Raw genomic sequence first — 23,159 nt, 5'->3', positions numbered from 1 at the left:
TTTTGGGTTGATTTTTCAACCTTTCTACAAGGTACTAGTATGTGCGAGGTAGCTTTCTCCTAAAGGTCCCTGACACATCAGAAAGTATGTCAGTGCTGCTATACTGCCCTCTAAAGGTAAAGGTAACAAGGGAACTTCAGACACCAAGGGGTTTTTCATCCATACTGTGCGATCCATATACACAAATCCTCTTTACATCAAACCTTAAGGAATAAGGTTAAAAAGTTTTAACAGGGGACTTCACCTGTATCTACAGAATATTTATTTAAAAACTAGGAAACTGGATTTGTATAATTATTGTGCAATTGAAACTTAATTTTAAAAATAAGAATATGCTCAAAAAAATTCACATTTCCAGTCTGTAGAACGCCCATGTTACTGATAACAACTGTACTACACTGTGAGCTCCGGAGGGAGAAAGACGATGCCTTCAGTAGAATCTCTGCTCAATTCTCACAGATACTGTTCTGTTTTGGCAGTCATGCTGGGAATTTATTGGGAACTTATAGGCAAAGCTATAAAGAGCTTGGCCCCCATCCCCTGAGAATCCGTGGGCCAGGGCAGGGCTAAGGCCCTTGAGGCTTGAACTCTAGCCATTGTATCTTACGATACACAATACTATGTGGCAGGCACCCTACTGGTCCTAAGTCCCTGACTCAACAACCAACCTACTTCATGGTCTATCCAGTTTTCAAGGCCTACCCCCCACCCCCATCAAGCTTCTCTAATCCCCTCTGGGGGAACTATTTCTTTTACCTGCTCCCCCACCGCAGGGCTCCTCCTTCAATTCAGCACCAGTTCAGCACATCACACTTTAACCTGCAGGGTAAAGGTCTCCTCCCAGTTGGCTTCTAGCACATCACCCGGCACTTAGCAAAATGCTTCATTCTTACATGCATGGAGCAGGCTGTGGTGGGCCCTGGAGTATAGACTAGGTCTGTAACCACAGCAAGCACCTGTACACAGAGATTGGCTAGAGCACACGTGGCCCACTGCTGCAGGAAGAGGGAATGTGCCCAAGAGGCTGCTGGACATACAACACTTCTGTCAGGCCCGGCCTTGTTAACAGAGGATGTGCACTGTTGTCCCAAGTGTTGCCATCCAGGGACCAATAACATGGGGCATCCTACAGAACACTGGAATTTATAATTCAGCACTGCCATAACCCACCTTGAGCTAGAGAAGCCCTTAAAGACCTTTTAGTCCAGTACAGTGTTGTCATCACGGGTGCACAGTACAATCACCCAGGAAAAGTTTGGGAAATGTGACGAAGAGCCTGGCTTCAGGGACTCTCAGCGAAATGCTCTGGGGGGGAGCCTACTATCCAAAGTTCATTACATGCAGCCAGAATTGGCCAAAGGTGCTGAGTGATACCCAGCTCCATCCCAGTATTTAACTTCTCTGAGCCTGTTCCCCCATCTGTGAAGTGGGGATAACAGGACTTAATGATAAGGTTGTTGTAAGGCTTAAGAAATGACATTTTCTGCACTACGTAAATTATGGGAGGTAATGCAGGTAAGGCACCTGGCATGGGTCTGGCACAAAGCCAGAATAATATAGCACTCATGAGCTCAGACATCATTATCTAGTCCAAACCCTTCATTTTATGGATGAGAACACAAGACCCTAAAAGGTGATGCCACTTACCTCTGCCCCACATCTCACATCTATCAATGACAGAGTCAAGTCTGTGCAGTTTAAATATTTACTGAGCTCTCGGGAAAGAACAGCACCAGGCCAAGGATAGGGATTTCAAGATGGACAAAACCTTAGGCTAGAACCTAAGCCCCCTGGCCCTAATGCACTCAGTAGGATGGACTCTACGATTTCATTCTGTTTGAAACTGGAGAGAAATGGAGACATTTATTCAAAATAACAAAATGGAAGTAACTAAAGCCCTTTGTTACCATCAATTCCTCAGATGCCAGGAAAAGTAACAGTTGTTCTCTGACATTTGAAAATGATATTAAAAGAGCTAATCCCACCAACCTGCCTACCATTTCTCACTTTGTAGAAGATAGGATGGGAACGGGGACAAGACTGCAAGTATACTAATAGTACAAATCAGGAGAAGAAAGGACGGTGCCAAAGGTCTTAGATGGTAGTTTTGCCTTGAGGTGCTAAATGTTTAGCCCATCACTATCTACTCCAATTTGAAGAGACATTATCAATCAAATCATTTCCCACATAAGCAGACAAATTATACGGGACAACTTCTAAGGTTTTACCCCATAGCAAACCAGCTTAGCTGTCCCCAGTCACAGGCACACAAAACTGCTGTAGGCACAGGGACTGTTCGTTTGTAGTCTTATGGAATCTCCCACACCCAAGCCTATTCATGACCTTTAGAGGCCCTTGGTACTGCGTGATTATGATGCTTCCAAGCCATATTCAAAATTAAAACAATAGTAATCTCTTCAGTACGTATAAAAAGGCCCAGAAAGCTCTGATTTTCTTCTATGCCTACTAGAGTAATAAAAAATTTAAATTACTACAGGCTAATTCCTCCTGCCCAATATGCTCAGTTTTATTTGCTTATTTAGTTTCCCCTGCTTTGCTTATCCCTGGTCTGCCTATCTGGTAACTGAACACTGCCCAGCCCCCCTTCTTTGCTTGACCCTGAAGAGGCAGGGGCCACTGTTTCTGTAAGCAGCACATAAGCCTGTTTGTGTCTATAACTGACATGCAGTGATGTAGCCAAAAGCCAGACTATGCGTCATGTGTAGAAAGAAAGCACACTCTGTGCTACCAAAACACGTAACAAGAGCCACCACTGAAGTAGCTCCTGTATCCCGGGTACTTTTTTCCAGCACTTTACATATTTTAGTTCTATCCTTACAAACTCCCACAGTGTCAGTTTTATAACCACTAAGTTGCTGAGCCAAATTCACAGGCAGGTGTGATTCCGTGAGTCAGAACGGCTCAGCCTGTGTGGACTACATGGCCAGCACGCCAGCCTAGCCAGTCTCAGAGATGAAATTCGACTGTCTCAGCAGGGAAAGAACAAATGGAAAACTCCGCTGGGAACATCTGTGGCCCTGAGAGCCTTACGGGCAGCTATGAGTGTGGCAGGGTTCCTTCCAGCTCCTGAACTCAGCGTTGTCCCCAGCCATGCTGTGTTCAGGCTCATCGTTCGCATCAAAGTCGTCCTCCATGGGCCCATCAGGAAAATCCCCGCAGTCATCCTCCTCTACCTCGGCGTTGATGTCAAACACCTGTTCGTTTTTCTTGAACTTGTCTACCAGGGCAGACACGGACTGGAGAGGACAAAGAGAGGGTTCTCTAGTACTCCCCATTCCCACGGCCACCCCAGCCACCGCTGGAGGAATAGACTCCTTTCTCATCCCAAAATTCGAGTTTCCAGCCTCTCCTCCCACCTCCCCAGAGCCAACGTTCTCACGATAGTAAAGCGCTGAGGAAGTTTATATTGTGCAGCACAGGATGAAGCTGTATTGTCATCAGGCACATTTTGTAAAACATGAAACAGGAATCTGTATCCATTAACTACATGTTTAGAGAAAACTGTTTTCCATGGAGACCATTTATTCTGGAAGTGGTAGTATGTAGGCTAAAGGGGGCCATACTAAAAATATACAGAGGAAAGCTCTACACATGACAATTTCTCAGGAAACTCTGTGCCAAGGGACTCAACCCTGAAGAGCAGGAAATTCCTTGAGCCTGACAGCAGCCTGAGACCAGAGGACTGGAATTAACCATGTTAGAGGGTAAAGCTAATTAAAAAAATGCACACCCAGGAATGACAGGGCTGCCTCACCCTCCATTCCTAGCCCCCAGGTTTTAGTCCTTACAGAAGTGCCAAGGGAAATATTTTCTATACTCTTGGCCAAATAAAAATGATGCCACAGTTTTGGTTCTCACTGGGCAGGACTTGTCTTGGGCCATCTCACTGAAACCATGAGCAGTTGGACAAATGCCCAGAGCCCTTAGAAGTCTAAAAGTTGAACTCACCTCATTATGTGCCTCGCTGTCCCATTTAGTGAACTGGAACCCGGCCAGGGAAGGGCAGATCTGGCAATCTTCCACACACTGTTGCAAGGGCGCTGGGGAGAACAGAAGATGGCAAAGGGGGACGATGGCAAAGAATGTGGATGGAGCACACTCCTCCCTGCTCAGAACGACCAGAGCAGCACGATGGAGATGGGAGGCTCAGTTGCCTCTTGTTCTGTGGCAGAGGCTGGCTGGATGCCAAGCTCCAGGTCACAGACTTCTGTCCAGGGAGAGGGTGGTGCTCCAAAGACATACCCACACTGGAAGCAGGCTCCACATTGGCATTCCAAGAGTTACTGAAACATTAGGGCAGAAACCTGAAGCACAGACATTTGACTCTGAAATGGACTCTGTGCCCCTATGCTATAGCTGGGAAATCAAAAACCCTTCCAAAAAGTGTACCAACTGGGGGTACCTGGGTGGCTCAGTCAGTTGAGTGTCCGACTTCAGCACAGGCCATGACCTTGCAGCTCGGGAGTTTGAGCTCTACGTTGGGCTCTTTGCTGTCAGGACAGAGTCCACTTCCGATCTTCTGTCTCCCTCGCTCGCTCTGCCCCTCCCCTGCTTGTGCTCACTCTCTCTCTCTCTCTCAAAAAAAAAAAAAAAAGTGTACTAACTGCGCAACCAATCATGCAATGCTACTTATTTTAGTCCCAAACTAAACTAGTTACCTCACAAGATTAAAGTCCCAGTTGGGAGCATAAACTTGGAAATAGATCATGAGCACAAAACAGCTGTACTTAGAAAACTTTAGACGAGAATCGGGGCACCTGGGTGGCTCAGTCGGTTAAGTGTCTGACTCTTGATTTTGGCTCAGGTCATGATCTCACAGTTCATGAGATCAAGCCCTGCATCAGGCTCCATGCTGGGCGTGCAGCCTGCTTAAGTTTCTCTCCCTCTGCCCCTCCCCTGCTCACACATGTGCACGTGTGCACTCTCTCTCTCTCTCAAAGCAAAAAACAAAAAAAAGAAAAAAAACTTTATACAAGAATAGAAAGGATGAAAATGGGCACCGTAACATCTGTGTGGCCCTGGGGGCAGGGGGGTGGGGGGGAGGACCAATTTCATGCAACACATAAAAAAGACTGCACACAAGTGTAGCTACTACATTCCTGCACCTGCCATCCCCCCCACCCACGGCTGTCACAATTTCTCAGATGATTCAGAGGGGTATGGACGGTAGGATGGGAGGGGGGATAAAACCCTTTCCAAGCCAGTATAAGGAGTTAACAAAAGGACAGGTCCATTCTCAGACCACCACAGTGGAGTCTGAAAATAATTCACAATGCCCTCTTCTCCTCAGGACCCCCTAAATTGGTAACAGAAGAACAAGGCCTCCCTGGCTCACCAAAAGCCTATTTTAAAGCTCCTTTCCCAAGTCCAAACTGTGACAGGCCAGGCTTAGCCCAGGGCTCTAAAACGTGACTGTGCAAGCTGGCTGCTGACAGGGGCACACGAGGGATGCAACACATATAGACCAGGTGGGCATCAGCTACTACTCTTAGACTCCATGCTGCAGAGATGAAGAGAAGTTAGTTTCTTCCAAAAGGATGCCCAATTTGGCATTCCAGAGGCACCTTCTGGTAATTTAGCCAAGCAACGTAATGACAGGCTTATTACACTCCAGGGCTGTACGGAAACTTTTCTGATGACTGAAATGCTCTGGTGAGACGCACTATGTGTACTCACCCTTTAAATCTGTCATTTCTACCCAACCTAAATCTGGCAACTCCAGGGGTTCTTCAGTGGAGAGAGCCTGGACATCGGAAGGAAACAGCAGCTCACTTCTGTAGTCATGGCAGTGGAGGGTCGAGAGAAATACCCCCGCTGTGCTGCACTCATCGAATGAGGCTGCTGTCTTCTGAAACATGGGATCGATCTGAACGTAAAAACAGAGGGAACCGAAGAATTATGGAATGCAGCCAAAGCAAATATAAAATCTCATTCACTGGACCCTGCTTATACACAACTGCATATGCTGGATTGAAGTATCTCTGCACATGATCCAAACAGGTCGAGGGCTTTCTGATAGGTAGAATCTCATCCTAGCAGATACCAATTGAAAAGGAAGCCTGTGTGTGGTCAGATGAATAAATGCATAGTGCTCAAGTACACGGTAAATGGGAACAAGCTTCTACTGTGTCAATCTGTTTATAATCTACACAGACAGTATCCCTCTGCTGGTCTCTTTCCATAAGTCACTGTTTTCAAATAGCTATCTCTAGTAGAATGCTATCACAACAAATTCTGTGGACTTAGAAAACCTGTATGAGGGATCTGTTCACAAGATCCCGTTATTACTCTGAACAGAAATATTTTCACAGATTTGAAGGAACACACTAAGAGATTGAGGGGAAAGACAGGCAGAGTCAGCAGGACTAGATGGATGGGTAAAACATGGAATAGGCTGTAAGAAGGCTCCCAAGGTTGGGATAAGGAGTTGGAGTGGCACGGCCACATGACACCAATCCCAAAGGCAGAACAGAGCACAGAGCACGAGAACAAGGACAGAGCAAGGCACACGCACGTGTGGCAAGAGGGCAGAAGTCACCTGATTGTACAGGTGGCCCTGCGACAGGAAACAGGTTGGGTACTGGATTCACAGGTTTTATGTCTCTGGATGTAGCTACTACGGAGAGAAGAGGCCTCAGGTGGGATGACAGATGTGGGTCTCTGGCTCTTTCCTGGCCCCCTTAGCTCTGAGCCTGTCCCCACCAGAACCAAGACTCTCCTCTTGCCTTCCCAATAAACCTGTCTCACCATCCTCCTAGCCCGAGTATCACATATATCACCTCCACGTTCTTCCTGTCTCCCTACCGCTCACCCAGTCACACAGCCTGGCAAGTTTTCCTCCCCGCACATCTCTACCATCTATCGCTTCCTTCTTCACCCCTATTGCCGCCAATACAACCCACGCCTAAGTTAACCCTTGCCTCTGGTCTTTCTCATTTCCCATTCCAAAAATACTAGTGTTGCTATTCCCATTCCCTTCCTAAAATGCTACCCAGACCATTGGCTTCCCACCTGGAGCCCCACACCCTTTGAGGTCCTGTGTGGGTAGTTAATGAAACTCAGCATTTCAAAGAGTCAATGCAGAAACTGTAAATGCTAAAATAAAACTGAAAAACACTAGTTTTCCTCACTTTTGTCTAGAATTACATCATGCTAGTGTAGGAACAATGGTCTTGACTAACATCTTTGAGTAATTTGAAGGGAAAATGAATTACTGCTAACTGCATAGTTTGGGTAGATAAAGCTTTTGTCTTTTATTTATGTATTTATTTATATTTTAAGTAATCCCTACATCCACCATGGGGCTGAAACTCACAGCCCCAAGATCAAGAGTCACATGCTCTAAAGACTGAGATAGCCAGGTACCTTGGGTAGAACAACCTTTTGAAACAAGGGTCCACAGCAAGGAAAAGAGAGAGTAAAAAGAGACCTTGGTAGACAACGAACTGCATGGTAAAGCCTAGGTGGTTTCAGCTGTGTGAGTAAATACTAGACAAACTCTAGTTTGGCTCTAGACAAACTTGTAAACCACCCAGCTGCCTAGCTGCCTAGAATCACCTTCCTGGCAATCTCCATCTGAAAATACCTACCTTTCCTTTAAGGCCCAGTTTCAAATTTCACCTCTTCCATCAATTCTGACCTCCACCCACTCTGATTTCCTATACTATGTGCCTTGAACTTCCTTTCATTGTATCTATTTGTGCTCTCCTGGTTTAAAGAACTGGAGCATAATCAGGTTGGAATCTCTCATGACAGCAAACATTTTGCACACAGAGAGCTGTGTCCAAAACAGATCAGCTCATACACAAATAAGAGTTCTCAACTGGTCTAGACACACCCACAGAACATTTGCTTTCTCATCTCCATGCCATCTCCAAGAGAATGTGGGTTCAAGAAACAGTTGAAACTTCAAATTTTAGGTTTGTGGCAATCTCTCCCTCTTGTTTATCTTCCAAATTGGGCTTTGGGCCATTACGGCAGATTACAGGGCAAAAAAATACTTTCTAGGATGGGGTACTTGGTGTTTCTTCAAGACTAATGATGGGGCTCCTGAGTGGCTCAGTCGGTTAGTCATCCAACTCAGTCTGGGTCATAATCCCACAGTTTGTGAGTTCGAGCCCCGCATTGGGCTCTCTCCTCTCAGCACAGAACCAGCTTCACATTCTTTCTCTCTCCTCTCTTTGCCTGTCCCCACCCTCAAAATAAATAAACTTAAAAAAAAAAAAAACAACAAAAAACCCAACACCAAAAGACGAATGATTTCACTTGGCCTAGATGTAGCTGACCACCACAGGCTTAGAGGGAACAGCACTGCATGCTCTCTCATTCTCTCTTTAGAACAACGGGAAAGGGTAGTTAGTGCAAGCTTCCTCAGGCTCCCTGGAACTGGGTCTACCTGGTCAGAAAAAAGATGATTGGAAACAGAATTTTCTGTAAGAGCTGAAGTTGGATGTAAGAAAAGGGGAAAATGGAGAACTGGGGAGGGGACAGGAAGGTGGGAAAGAATTATATGGCTTCTCTTCAGATGTATGCAACATATTACTATGGATAAAAAGCAGTTTGCTAGGAACAGATTCACTACCACAAAACCCGTATGTGGATGGGACTAATGTCACCTGTTCTTACAATTTAACAAAGTGAGATTCAGAGTCTTTTCCCAAACCACACAGCTAAGACAGTGGAACTAGGATCTGAACTTTACATCACCTGCCTAGAAATCTGGCACTACCCAAGGTCAACGCTGACACATCGATAAATACAACTCTCTCTCCCCAAAGCACCCGCCACCCTTGTTTTTCCCCCTCCCTCTTTGGCCTTGGCCTCAGTGGATCCACCTTCCTCAGGCCCCATCCTGCCAATTCACACACAGTCCTCACACTAGCACAGGCTAGAGCCTCCAGGCACGTCCAGAGAAGAACTGCCCCACCACTCAGAATAAGACTGGCGAGGCTCCTCTCTCCTAGCCCCCCGCATGCTCAGCCTCTACCACTTCCATCTGCCATGAGGCCACCAGGACTAATTTCATTATTACCCTCTATTTAGTTTATTTATTAGTTACGTATAAAAGACCCAGGAGCCCCCAGGATTCTACATTTCCCAGGCTCTAAACCCTATACAGCTCCGACATCCCCTTTTTGGGCCCCACCCCCCTCTCTTAACAATTGATAATTTCTGCCAGGGCCCTCTAGACTCGGTCAGTCATCACCGAAATTCCCTACATTCCCCCACTTCTTTCTTCACCTACCAGCTGTAACTCATTCATTTTCAATGGGGGTGATATCATTCTAAAGGAAGTGAAAACTGGTTCTGGGAGAGGGTGAAAAAAAATCTCAGAAGTTATAATAACTTGTGGTTCTAAGCCTCAAACTTACCTGACAAAATCTTATTCCTTTATAATTCCTTTCAGGGCAGGGGGTAGGAAGACAATATCTAAAAAGGCTCTGGAGGAGGAAGAGAATGACAAAACGCTAAGGGGCACTGCTCTAATGAAACCTGCTGTCTGCCCAAGGACACTGCTTCCCTGCAGGCTCACCAGTGCGGCTGCTTCCTCTTCCGCAGCTCTCCAACCGACCGCTGGCCTAGATGTGGGATAGGTGAAGTTCCTTGTTCCTCATCGCTGCTTCCAGATTACTCTCCTTCCCAAGTCCTAAAACCCTCAGCTTTGAACATAATATAAGGTCAGACCTCACCACCCTCTGCCCATGTTTTTCAATCGCCTTCCAATCCCCGGGTCCACCCAATTCTTGGGAGACCTTAATATGCACTCTTGGCTCATTACTATTCTCCAATTTTACTGCTGTCATAGTTTTTGGTGGTTTCAATATCCATCTATCCATCCATCCAGCACTGTGGCCTCTCAGTTCCTTGATATCCTCTCCTTCAATGGTCTTGAGCTTCATCCTGAAAATCCTAGGACTTCCAGAGATCCCAGCATGAACCCCACACCTCCTGTCTTTTACTCCCTTTCTTCTTCTCTGAATTGAATCCTAACCATGACTGCAGCCTCTCTGTTGCTCAACTCTAAGTGCCCCTGACAGTCACCTCACATCTTTCCAGCCAACACCTTCTTGTCTCTAACACCAAGAAGTCTTTGACCCACCAGGCCCTACAACCACTGATCATACGGCTTTATGCTGTCCCTCTTTTCCCCACCAAAGTTCCATAAACACTGATTGTAACCACCCCCTCACACATGATCTTCACTCCAGTGCTCCTTTCTAGCTGTGTCACATTGATTGAGCTGAACACAATCCTGTATTAAATCCAGCTTTCTGCCCGCTTCACGCTCGCACCCACACAGCTAACCACTGTCGGAGAAACACACAAAGTCACGTTGACTGAACTTACTTTATATTCGTCTCCCACGGCCTTCAAGTCAACCATGAGGATTGTCTGGCAAGCAAACTCTACTTCCCCAGTCCACTTGCTCACCCACCCTCCTACCTTTTTCTCTCCTCAAACCTTTACCTTTCCTCTTCCACACGGTCAGTTGATGGTCTGGCTTCCTATTTTCAATGGGGGGGGAGTGGGGGGGTGCTGGTGGGACACAACCAGAAGGGACTACCTGGAACGCTCCCACACGTGCACACTTGCATGCCATCTCTCACCAGCCATGGGTGCTCCTTAGCCAAATTCTGTCGACACTGTCCATTCCCTTCCCTTTTCACGAGCTCAAAGACTCCACTTGAGCAAGTCTCCTCCATTCTCCACTAGACTGTTCCCATCAACAAGTAAACATGCTGTTAATTCTCCCATTAAAAAAGCAAAAACTAGGAAAACCCTCCAGACCTTACTTTCTTCTCCACTTGCCACCCATTACTCTGTTCCAAATTATAGCAAAACTCTTCAAAAGAACAGCCTATAGTGTCTTCATTCCTCTCTTGCCATTTGTTTGCCCCCATTTATTAAGAAAAATTTCAAGCCTACAAGAATGTTGAAATAGTAATAAGAACCTCTGTGTAACTTTTATGTAGATTCCCCATTGGGTAACATTTTCCATATCTGCTTTCTCTCCTTGCCACCCCCACCGAACCTTTTCGGAAGTAGCTATCGTGACACTTTACCTCTCTGCCAGTTATTAAGGTATTGCTTCTCAGACCCAAACCAACTTCGTATTGTCCGCTCTGTGATGCTAGCTCTAGGACCACATTTGGGCTTTGCCAGCAGCTCCCTGTTCGGCTCCACCAGTAGGGGACACTAGAGGGAGCTTGCAAGGCTACAAGAAGGGACTTGCTTCTTTCTGTAGGCTTCCTGTTGCTGTCACCCAGCAGGACTTCTTCACCTCAGATGCACTAGCTGAGTTCAATTTGCACTTTTACTCACACTCACAGAACCAGCCTCACTGTGTGCCCCTCACAGACACCAGCACCAACCAGAATGCCTTCCTCAGAGGTCTGGGTCCTGGGTCCCACAAGCCCCTCTTCCAAACTCAGGGACACTGAGCCAAGCAGCACCCTTTCCTTGGTCTGAGTTTCAGCTCCATAGGCCCTTCCTTCTCCAAGAATACCAGTGGCCCCAGGTTGCCACTTTGGTAGAGCTGATCACTCCCTCCTCCCTGACACTTTCTCATTTGGGTGCCACACCCTCCTGGTCTTCCTCCTACCTACTGAATGTTTCTTCTTTGGCTCTTTGAATTCTTAAGATTGGGGTATCCCAGGGCTCAGTCCTTTTTCTACATATGCTCATTCTGGTGATCAATTCCAGTCTCTTGACCTTAACTGCCATTTACAAATGTCATGGAGATAGGAGAATGTAATCTAGTCCACTGTTGGTGGCATAGATTGGTACAACCCAATGGAAATTCTATGACTCAGAATTTTCTTACAGATACATCCTCAGAAGAGCACAAATATGTACAAGAATGTTCACTGAGATACTGTTTTTAATAGCAAAATTTTAAAAAAGCTTGTACCAACACCTTTGCTTTAAATTAACTATGCTAAAGATAAATGAAGCCTCTGGCTGCCTTTAAGCAGATTCCTTAGGATTTGCCAGATCGTAAGGCTGTTTACAGCAAGGACTCTGGAGCGAGGCCACTTAGTTTCAAATCCCAGCTTGCTTACTAGCTGTATCATTTTGGGCAAGTTACTTAACGCCCTGTACCTCAAGCGAGGTAACACAGCTCAGCTCACAGGCTTTGGGCAGGATAGGGTGCCCAGTAAATGCACAGTAAAAGTTAGCCATCATTATCTTTGCTGCATGTACTAGGAAAGAAAATTAATGGTATGATCGATTAGAGTCCTTGGTAATTTGCCATCTCTTTCGACTCAATCATTCTGAAATATTGTGGGGAAAGCAGGGACTTATTCCTGCCAGTCTTCACTATAAAGCTAAGGGATGATAATGCAGATGCCACTTATATATTTTACTCCCTTGAGGCCGAAGCAAACGCATACCGGGCAGGCTTGGCTCTGCTGAGTTTCAGCCACTGAGGCTCTGAATTAGTCAGAGACCACACTGCACACAGTTCCTCACCTCACACTTCCGATCTGCTTCAGAGACATTGAGGTTGCTTATATTCTGTTCGATGGTTTTGTAGGAGTGCTTCTTCTTTGGCTTTTGAGCCTTTTTGGTTGTTCCTGTCTCAGTAGCACTTCCATCTGAAAGAAGAAATAAGACTAGTTACTGCAAGGATTGCTCTGGAGCACGTAACTAAACTAATTAGCTCATGTTCTTCAAACCTCTAAAGAGCAATCATAATTGGAATGTGCCATTCTCTCAAAGCAAAAGGCTCATCTAATCCGCAGCTTCAGGGACGCCTGGGTGGTTCAGTCAGTTAAGCGTCTGACTTGGGCTCAGGTCATGATCTCGTGGCTCGTGAGTTTGAGTCCCATGTCAGGCTCCATGCTGACAGCTCAGAGCCTGGAGCCCGCTTCGAATTCTCTCTCCCTCTCTCTCTACCCCTCCCCTGCTCATGCTCTGCCTCTCTCTCAAAAACTAATCCACAGCTTCGGGAGAAACCTTAAGTATTTGGCTTTAATACAAGCCAATTTCTAAAGCCCCCCCAAATCAGGAGCTCCCCCACTTGGTGATGTTTACTCAATCTTGCCTAAATAAAAGCCGAAAGTTTTAGTAAGGTTCTTCTCTTTTTTGAAGAAAAACAACTCTAGGGCTTAAGGATCTTCTCATATACAATTCTGAAAATGTTCATGTCTTCAGTCGAATGAAATTATTGATTTCCTACGACTTCATTCCAACATATTACTCAAATCACTACCTGCTACACCCTTAAGCCAGCCCCTTAAATCCAGATCTGAACCCACATACCTGCATCATGGTTCTCTACCTCTGGAGATGGCGCATCTTTGCCCAGCCCCCCGAGGACTCTGTATACATCGGCATGGACAGCGTCCACCCGCACAGCGTAGATCTTGGTGCTGGCATCCAGAGTGCCAGCGGCCACCTAGTCAAACAAGCAGAGCTATACTCACTGGAGGCATAAAAAGGAATTGCCGAACAAGCAAAAACACAGCAAGCTTTGTAAAATATTTACTTGCTCTTAAGAAAAAAATGACAAAGATTCCCCTAAGACTGACAGGGAATAAACAAAATATAACAGAAAGAGATCTCTAGTTCATCAGTTTAGGAAAGAAAGTAAAGAAGCTAATAAAATGTCTTATACAAGGAAGGTTCTCATGTATTTGCAGAATTCAAGTACAGGGTTGTGCTAAATATCAGAAATAATCATCATTAATTCACATCCAAGAGAAGGTGAACATCCTTCTTACTTTAAAGTTGGTCGGTTCGGCGTCTTTCTGTTTAAGAATCTCTGACATGAAATCAATCAAGTGCAAACCAAAAGCATTCTTGGTAGTAATTTTCTGAAAACAGAAAAACGTAGAAAGGTTGGTTATTTATAGCCTAGGCTCATGTAAATAATGCTACCCTAATAGAGGAAGCTACGCTTTTACAAAGTAACAGCCCACATCTCACCACAGGTATCAATTCCCACAAACACTTGATGACAGGGCTAAATCCATACACGTATCTCCCCATTCTCAAGGCCCAGAGGGTGACAGCACACTTCCTGAGTTTTCACTGTACGCAGACCCTGTTCTAAGCACTGCACACAAAGGGACTCGGTCACCCTCAGAACAACTCTAGGAGGCAGGTACTAGTCACATTCTCATTTTACAGCGGACAATGCAGCAGAGTGCTTAGGCGACTTGCCGATACTATACAGCTTGTGAATGGCAGGGGCTGGATTCCAACAGAGGCTAGCTCTAGAACTCACACCATTAACCCCTAAGCAATGCTGCCTCTCTAGATACACTGCAGGTGGCAGGCAACCTTATCAAAAAGAGCATCGAAGGCCCATAAGAAACAGTAAAAGCATGCAGAAAAATATTAGCATTAAGAAGAGTCGCTGGACAATGAAAGCACATAATTATCATCAATTGCGTGTTCTCCACAGAATCAAGGATAGATTTCCCTTGTGATCAAGTTGCAGTATCTTCACTGATAATCCAGCAGATACTCACATTTTTCTTTGTTTTTAATAATTTTTTTAAAATTTATTTTGAGAAAGAGACAGCACAAGCGGGGGGAGGGGCAGAGAGAGAGAGAGAGAGAGAGACAGAGAGAGAGAGAGGGAGGGAGAATCCCAAGCAGGCTCCGTGCTGCCAGAGCAGAGTCTGACATGGGGCTCGAACTCATGAACCAGCAAGATCATGACCTGAGCCGAAACCAAGAGCCGGACACTCAACCAACTAAGCCACCCAGGCGCCCCAGATACTCACATTTTCAGTGGATAGTTTGATACAGGTGGAGTAATGTTCTGTAATCTGTGTATTTGTAAATTTAGGAATCGTGGCTGAAACGTCAATATTCCTACACGAAAAACAAAAACAAAAAACTCTGGCAAGGATCCATGATACCCTAACCTTTCAAAATCTGGATCCAGAATCCCACATGGTATCGTGGAGATGCCAGACCCACGTAACCACGTCAGGATAGCCACTCAATGGAGGCAGCCCCGAACGCACTCACCTGCTCGATGGGGAGGCTAGCAAATGAGGTGAGTCTGCGCTGAACTGCAGGTCCAGGACTCGGGAGCGCCTCCGCTGCAGTCGCTCCTTTTCGTCGTCATTCTGAGGAAAGTCTTCAAGGACGGGGGTGCCAGGAGTATTGAGAGGGGCCTTCCGAGGCAGGGGCATCGAGAACACCCGTTCTGAAGGTGAGGAGGTACTGTGGGGGTGCCCACGGATTTCTGAAGAAAAAGGTATTCATTGTGGCTGATGGTGATGGAGCAAAACACTTGCTCAACAAACCTTCCACGGAACATTTCCTATTCTAAAGTGGGCTTGGGGCCTCTCCTGGGGTGGAAGTTCACTGCACATTTGCCACCAAGATCTTTTCCAACTCGAATATTCCGTGGCTAGAACCTCTATAGTTTACGTTTTTCTTGGCGTGATGGCCTTCTGATGCTTCCTTGACAAATTAGTGAGGTCTGAAAGGAGGTCAATTTCGAGAAGGGCTGAGAATCAATCAGTGGATTTAACCACCTGGAGGTATATTGGTGACCTCGACAATAGCCGTTTTCCTAGGGTAGCAGCGGGAGGAGAAAGTCAAACAGGCATAGATTCCAGGGAAGATAGGAGAAGAGAAACTGGGAGACAGTAAGTGGAGACAAGGTTTTCAAGGACTTACGTTGTAATAAGGAAGGACTAAAATGGGAGGGAAGCAGTTGAAAGGTAAGTGAGGTTGAGAAATTAATTTTAAGATGGGAAAACTCCAGCTTAGTAGAGAGAATGAAGCAAAGAAATTGTATTAGTTTCCTATTGCTGCTATTAACAAATTACTACAAACTTAGTGGTTTAAACCAACACAAACGTATTCTCTTGTGGTCCTGGAGTCAGAGTCCAAAATCAAGGTGTTAGCAGGGCTGTGTTCTTTCTGGAGGCTTCAGGGAAGAATCTCCTTCCCTATCTTTTTCAACTTTTAGAGGCTGCCTACATTCGTCCCATCACTCCAACCTCTTGTTTCTGTCATCACATTGCCTTCTGACTGTGAACCTCCTGCATCCCTCTTATGAGGACCACTGAGATTGCACTGGGCCCATCCAGATTATCTGGGATAATCTCCCCATCTCAAGACCCCTAACCTCTCTCTCTCTGCCCCTCCCCCGTTCATGCTCTGTCTCTCTCTGTCCCAAAAATAAAAAATTAAAAACGTTGAAAAAAAAAAAAAAATTTAAAAAGACCCCTAACCTAATCATATCTGCAAAGTCCTTTTCAAATTATAATCTTGTATTAGTGTGTGTGTGTGTGTGTGTATATATTTAGTAGCCTCTACAACCAACATGGGGCTCCAATTCACAGCCCCAAATTCAAGAGTTGTATGCTCTTCCAACTGAGCCAGGCAGGTGCCCCAGTAAAGTCCGTTTTACCACATAAGGATACCATATTCAAAGGTTCCAGGTATCTTTGGGGGGGGGGGCACTATTCACAGCGATCATGCAGAATAAAGGGTAAAAGTCACTGAACAATGCATTCAAGGAACAATGCATTCAAGGAAGTAAGAGCATTGCTTTTCCTTACAGAAAGCCCATCCACAGCAAGAGAAAGGAAGCCAGACAACACAGACAGAGATACAGGTAAGGGAGCAAGCACAACGGTGCATTTGTGGATGTTCCTTTGGGACTGTTTTAATTTTCTTAGTAAAATAAGAAGCACATAAAAACCAAAACGCAGTAGCTAAGGGTGAGGGCCAGGGAGGAGGTACTGGAGATTTCAGGAGAGAAAGGAAGGTATGGAATAGCCATCTAGGAGGAGAGTGGATGAACAAGGGAATACAGCATGACTGCTGGGCAGCTTTAGGGTCCCTTGAGACCATCAAGTGAGCAGGGCAAGGGGAGAGTAGGCAGAGTTGGAATTAATCAGGGTTGTGATTTTATGAAGAAAGTATACAGAGGCTGGAAGAGGGCAAAAGGCTAGAAGGGGTTAGAAGCATATGAAACAGAGTGATTATACTGATTGACCAGGGAATGTAAGCTAACGAAGGAGGGGAACAAGGACATGAGAGACACGAGGGACAGACAATGAAAAGTAAAGAATATAGGGGCTCCTGGGTGACTCAGTCAATTAAGCGTCCAACTTCAGCTCAGGTCATGATCTCATGGTTCGTGGGTTTGAGCCCCGCATCGGGCTCTGTGCTGCCAGCTCGGAGCCTGGAGCCTGCTTTGGATTCTGTGTGTCTCTCTCTCTCTCTCTCTCTCTCTCTCTCTCTCTCTCTCTCTCTCTCTGCCCCTCCCCTGCTCATGCTGTCTCTCTCGGTCTCAAAAAAAAAAAAAAAAAAAAAGTGATACACAATTAACACTAAGTGTTGCCCATGTAAGGGGAAGGGAACATAAGTGGCGGGGGGGGGGGGGGGGGGGGGGGGGGGGGGGGCGGGGCACTAGGTGGCTCAGTCAGTTAAGCATCCCACTCTTGATTTCAGCTCAGGTCATGATCTCACAGTTTCGTGAGTTACAGCCCTGAGTAAGGCTCTGCGCTGACAGCACAGAGACTGCTTGGGATTCTCCCTCTCTCTCTGCCCTTCCCCGGCTCACACTCTGTCTCTCCCAAAAGAAATAAACTTAAAAATAAAAACATTAATTGGGGCGCCTGGGTAGGCTCAGTTGGTTAAAGTGTCTGACTTCAGCTCAGGTCATGATCTCAACTGTTTGTGAGTTCAAGCCTCACATGGGGCTCTCTGCTGTCAGTGCAGAGCCCCTTCACATCCTCTCTCTCTCTCAAAAAAAAAAAAAAAAACATTAATTTTTTCAAAAGTGGTGCATAGGGATAAAAGGGAATAAATAAAATACAAGAAGAACTTCACATGTTCCTCTCATAGCTTCCCACAGGCTGAAGAGTATGTTTGACATTAACTCTGAGGTGAGGTCAAAACAAACATAAGGAACAGAAAGAAAAAATAGAAAAGGAAGGAGGCAAAAGACATATTTAAGGAATGAATCAAGAGGACTTGTTACTATCTGGATGAGGGCACTTCCAGAGAAGAAGGGGAGTTGGACCTTGAGACAAAAGACTTTAACAGAAATAGGAAGCACTGAAGGAGGAACCTAAGAGGGAAACTCAAGATGGGGATCAGAGGCACGCTTCAATTCTTGGAATACTCCTCAGATTTCTCTCGTTCAGATGATTACTGAGCTCAAAGACACTTTCTACATCTACTTCCTTACCTCCCATTCGTTTTTCAAACCTCTATGTCTGGCTACCACCCCCACCACTTTATGAAAACTATCTTGTTACCATCACCTACAACTTCTGGCTACTTTTCAGGCTTCATCTCTCTGTAGAGTTTCGGCAGCATGTGAAACAGATGAAAACCCTTCAAGTGCTTCTTGAAACACTCCTGGTTTCTATGTCACCGCTCTCTTCTGACGGTTTTTCAAGCTCCCCCTTCTCTATCTAGCTTCTAAAATGCTGGTCCTGAGTGTCTTTTCTTACAGGGTCTTCCTAGCGTTCTCACCTGTTCCCATGGTTTTATGATCTATATGATGATGATGTCCAAATTTGTTCCTGAGTCTGCGGGCCACTTCCCTGAGTGGCCCATATCACTCCCCGGAGTGTCCAACTCTTATCCCAATGTTTACTGACCCGTTCAACAGTCTCTCACATGAGTCATTTACCACGTCCAAAACGTAACTCTAAATTTCCAAACCTTTTACCAAGACCTGCAAAGGCCCTGCCTACCTCAAGGGCCTCACTCACTGTTCAGGCACAATGTTGCTAGTCTTAGCGGAAGCCAGGCTCTTTCCTCCTTGCCCTTTTATCGCACCTGCTTCTTCTCCCTAGAACCCGTTCCCCAGTCTCTGCTCTAAGACCTTCCTTGCATCCTCAAATGAAAGGGGCCCCTCCCCTTACTCTGCTATTCTCAATCACAGCACTCAGCCTCATGCGCAATTCTTTCGTTTGTTAACTGGCTCCCCAACTAGAATACAAGCTCCAAGAGGTTGGGATTTTATCTGTTTTGTTCTTTACTGTATCTCTGCACCTGACAGAGAGTTTGGCCCAAAGGGAGCGCTCAACGCTTACTGAATAAATGCAAAAATACATGCACGCGTGCGAAGCGTACGGGCCTCACCGTTTCAACGGAGAGACACCGCGCACGGCATAGAAGCCTACAGGAAAGGTCGCCCCACACCCAGCGACCGTAAGGAGGAGTGGGGATCGGCCCAAGCGCTCCGGACGCCGACTGAAGCCGTGTCCTGATTGGCGGGGCACACCCCTCCCCCACTCTTCCTTCCCGCCTCTTCCTCTCCGCGCCTGCCTCTCCCTCCACCAGCAGAGCCCAAGACCAACAACTAGGCCGAGAATATCCGCACCTCCCGCTCAGTCCGCCCGCCGACCCTGCCCGCCCGGAGCACCGCTTCACGCCGACCCCTTCCAGCGGCACCCCGCACCCGCTCAACCTCACCTGGGCAGGGAGGCCCCATCTCGCTCTCCCTGTCTGGAGCTGGTTTTAAATCGCGCGCCGAGACGCTTTAACGGCGTAACGGCCGCGGTGACGTTTGCCGTGGGCGGGGCCAGAAGCGGGCCTGCGCAGGCCGCCTCATCCTCCGCCCGCAAAGGGGGTGTGCCGGGCTGTGCACTAGTGTGCTGCTTGGAATGGCTGGTTTCCTGCTCGGTTCCTGTGAGCGCACTGTAGAGGGTCCATGGACTCCCTGAAATAGCATGAAAACTCCCTCTTTTCGAGCTTAGGCGCGGAACTGGGCACTAGCCCACTAGCTGGGCTCCAGCGCGGAGCAGGACGGGCGAAGACACTGCTTTCACGCAATTCACTTTCTAACGATGGGGGCAGATTACTAGGAAACAAGGTTAATTTCTCATAGTGACCTGTATTATGAGGGCAGCAAAACGCTAAGGAGGTAGAAAGCGATGGATGGGGTATGGGACAGAGGTGAGAAGGAGCCAACAACACAATGGACGGATCGGGCAGGCGGACAGGTGCGAAATGTTGTATATACAGTTTTGAATGAAGGCCATCATTTTTACTCACATTCTTGTAAAAAGCTTAATGGATATCTACACCTCCCCCCCCCCCCCCCCCACACACACACACACTCCTACCCCTGCCACACTAAAGAAAAGGTTAAGGTCAGAAATGAGATGGGTATAATTGGCACCTATCCATTCTTCAAGTGATCCCAAGAATCGTATTATGGGAGGAAAGGCCAGGGCAATTTCCCTAAATATCTCTAGAATATCCTATAATTTCTTTTTTGTTTTTTATTTATTTTGAGAGAGAGAAGGAGAATCCCAAGCAGGATCTGCACTGTCAACACGGAGCCGGACCTGGGGCTTAATCCCATGAGCTCTGAGGTCATGACCTGAGCCAAAATCAAGAGCCTAACTGGCCGAGCCACTCAGGCACCACCCTGCCCCCATTATTTCTTACAACACACATCTGGCATTTTATGCAGTGTTTCCCCTCAAGGGTGTTATTGGTATTCAGGGTGAAACAATTCTTGACACGTGGGACTCTGTAGGACTGTTCAGCAACCTCCACACCATTTGTCCGCTGAATGCCATCAGTGCCCCTCCATCATTAAAAGTACTACCCTTTGTTGCAAACCTCTTCATAAGCCTATTTGCTTTTGCACAAATAGTGACCACCTTCAAATCTTTAGCACAAGGCAGTGTGGAATAGAAGAATGCAGGTTTACAGTGTCTTTCAGCGAATGATTCTACCAGCCACCCAGGGACCCAAATCAGCACCCAGGAGCCATCCTGGATGCCTTACTCTCTATACACAATCTATTGTTGAACTCTTTTTACTTCCTAAAAAGCTCTTCAGCCCTGCGTCTCTTTTTCATCCATATTACCTTCTTGCTGGTCTGCAGCAGCCCCACACCTGCTCGGACACCCTCCTCATTGCACCCAGGGTGGTTGTTGCTAAGTACCTGTTGCTAAGTACCGACCTGTCACTTCCCAAAGTCTCAAACCATTCAAAAGTTCCATTGCTCTGGGAACTTCTAAAGTGGTCTAGAAGGCCCTACAGGGTCTGGTCCCTGCAGCCTCTCCAGCTTCATCTTGCACCTTGCCTCCGCTTACTTCCTGCCCTCCAGACACTTGGGCCTTCCATCAGACTCTCCCTCATCATGCCCATTCCCACAAGGCCTCTGCACATGCCATGTGCACATGTCCTCCACATAGGATCTCAACCCCATCTTCACCCAGTTGGCACCTGTCAAGTTTCAGCTCACATCACTTCCTCAGGGAAGCCTTCCTTGATACGCTCAAGTGTCCTTACTGGAAGTTTTAGTGGAATTTGTCACCTTTGAAATTTCACATCCGCTGGTGTGACTATTTCATGTCTGTCTCCTCCACAGGTTGTCAGTTCCATGAGGATGAAGCCATTGTTTTCCCAGGGCCCGGTGCTAGCCCCGGACACAGCAAGTGCTTGAATATGTATTGAATGTGTGAAGTTGGAAGACAAGCTTAAATCCTCGGTTGGGCATGTGAACCTCTCTGGGCCTCATTTTCTTCTCTGTTTATAAAACAGTGAAGATAATACCCCTTCACTGGACTGCTTGGGGCTCCCTGTGCAGGGAGGGAGAGCCAGCTCCGCCCCCTGCAGGCGGGTCATTCACCTCCAGATCTGAATGCCGTCTTTGTTTCTCGAGGGGTTAGTTGGGTGGAGGGTGCCAAAAGATTGAATGATTTATCAGTGGTATCAGTGGTATGCAAAACTCAATTGCTCTGCACACACCCCAAGTAGTGCCTCCCGCCCCCACTCCTGGTCTGCCAGAAAAGCAGTACTGGGGCCATTCTCCTTCCCCATTTCACTCCTTACCAAGATCTACTTCCCCGAAATGAATGGCAAAAACCTTTAGGTGAGGAACGATACCGTTATCGGTTGGCGACCTGAACAATCTTTCGGCTTCAAATTTGCCCTGACCTTCCATCCTGCAGCTGGCTTGTATCATAATGTAGTTCATGATATAAACAAGTCACTGGGGCTCAACAGGCATGTAGTGCAAATGGCTTTACGTTCATTTTGGCCTCTGAGCAAATGCCTTTAATTTTTGTACGTGATACGAAACTCCTGACCTAAAGACTGGGCTAAGGACCAACAATTTCTGTCTTCTAGAATTTCTAAACAACATACCACCCTTTATCTTAATGTAGTGCTTTTAGCTTTTCAAAGCATGTTAACTCCTACATCTTGATATTCCCAAGACCATGCTGGAAGGTTGCTAGGACATGCACTTTCCTCCGGGCTCTGCCTTTTACTAGCTATGTGACCTTGAGGAAGTTGTGTACCATTTCTTTTTCTTTTTTAAATTTATTTTGAGAGAGACAGAGACAGCGCGAGTTGGGGAGGGACAGAGAGAGAATCCCAAGCAAGCTCCCCACTCTCAGCACAGAGCCCAACGCAGAGTTCAAACCCAGGAACTGTGAGATCATGACCTGAACCGAAACCAAGAGTCGGACGCTTAACCGACTGAGCCACCCAGGCGCCCCAGTGTGTACCATTTCTGTGCCTCAGTTTCCTCATAGGTAAAATGGAAGGGATAAAGCCCTCACTTCATGGCGTTATAGTGTGAGGACTAAATGAGTTACCTCACTTAGAGGTAACTTAGCATTAAGAACAGCGCCTGGACCATTGGCAATGCTCAATGAACGTTAAGTATAACCATTACTAGAACTCCTGTTGTATCCTGGGTGCCAGCCAGGAATTGTTTTAGAATAAAGCTCAGCTTCCTAAATTATCTAGAGAAGTTTCCCCTTTCATTGTAAGAGTATTCCCAGAGCACAACAGCTCTGTTCTTTCCATTACTACTTGTTTTTTCTATACTCGTTCTTAACACCCTCTGCCCCACCCAAGCTTCGCTGACTGTTCCCTTTGTTGTCTTCTGTTCGCTCCTGTTTTCTTACCTCTTACTAGACTGGAAACCACAGAGCTCTAGAACATCATACTACCTTTCAACTTGACAGATTTGTGCCTCCTACAGCTTCTGTATGTTGTTTGCAGTCTTTTAAATTGGCTGATATTTTGGTTTGGGCACCATGAAAATGAATAACATTCTGAATTATTCTTTCCTGGCTACTGGCCATGCCACTGGGAAACCTCAGGGCAGACTGGTTCTAGGTGCATTGAGAAACAGCAGGATGTACTGGATGAAGCTATCAGGA

At 46.5% G+C, this 23,159-nt stretch overlaps 1 protein-coding gene and 1 long non-coding RNA gene across 3 annotated transcripts in view; one reads left to right on the top strand and one right to left on the bottom strand.

Annotated features, from left to right (window-relative positions):
- Window positions 1–19,566, bottom strand: part of NCAPH (non-SMC condensin I complex subunit H) — a 33,808-nt gene extending 14,242 nt beyond the window's left edge. For both annotated transcript variants that reach the window (XM_058683202.1, XM_058683203.1), the window contains exons 1-9: window positions 19,438–19,566; window positions 15,010–15,229; window positions 14,760–14,850; window positions 13,749–13,841; window positions 13,288–13,423; window positions 12,496–12,620; window positions 5,698–5,887; window positions 3,970–4,061; window positions 3,052–3,257 (exon numbers count right to left, since the gene is read on the bottom strand). In XM_058683202.1, coding sequence (XP_058539185.1) covers window positions 3,052–3,257; window positions 3,970–4,061; window positions 5,698–5,887; window positions 12,496–12,620; window positions 13,288–13,423; window positions 13,749–13,841; window positions 14,760–14,850; window positions 15,010–15,229; window positions 19,438–19,456 — 1,172 coding nt within the window. In that variant the 5' untranslated portion in view covers window positions 19,457–19,566. The remainder of the gene's footprint in view (window positions 1–3,051; window positions 3,258–3,969; window positions 4,062–5,697; window positions 5,888–12,495; window positions 12,621–13,287; window positions 13,424–13,748; window positions 13,842–14,759; window positions 14,851–15,009; window positions 15,230–19,437) is intronic.
- A 107-nt stretch (window positions 19,567–19,673) lies between these two features.
- Window positions 19,674–22,735, top strand: LOC131484693 (uncharacterized). The gene is made up of 2 exons (XR_009248398.1): window positions 19,674–19,967; window positions 21,353–22,735. It is a non-coding gene; the product is annotated as an uncharacterized LOC131484693 (long non-coding RNA).
- The last annotated feature ends 424 nt before the right edge of the window (window positions 22,736–23,159 follow it).

The sequence above is a fragment of the Neofelis nebulosa genome, chromosome 9, assembly GCF_028018385.1.
Source record: "Neofelis nebulosa isolate mNeoNeb1 chromosome 9, mNeoNeb1.pri, whole genome shotgun sequence".
NCBI classification, from domain to species: Eukaryota; Metazoa; Chordata; class Mammalia; order Carnivora; family Felidae; genus Neofelis; species Neofelis nebulosa.
This window is presented reverse-complemented; position numbering and strand designations above follow the sequence as displayed.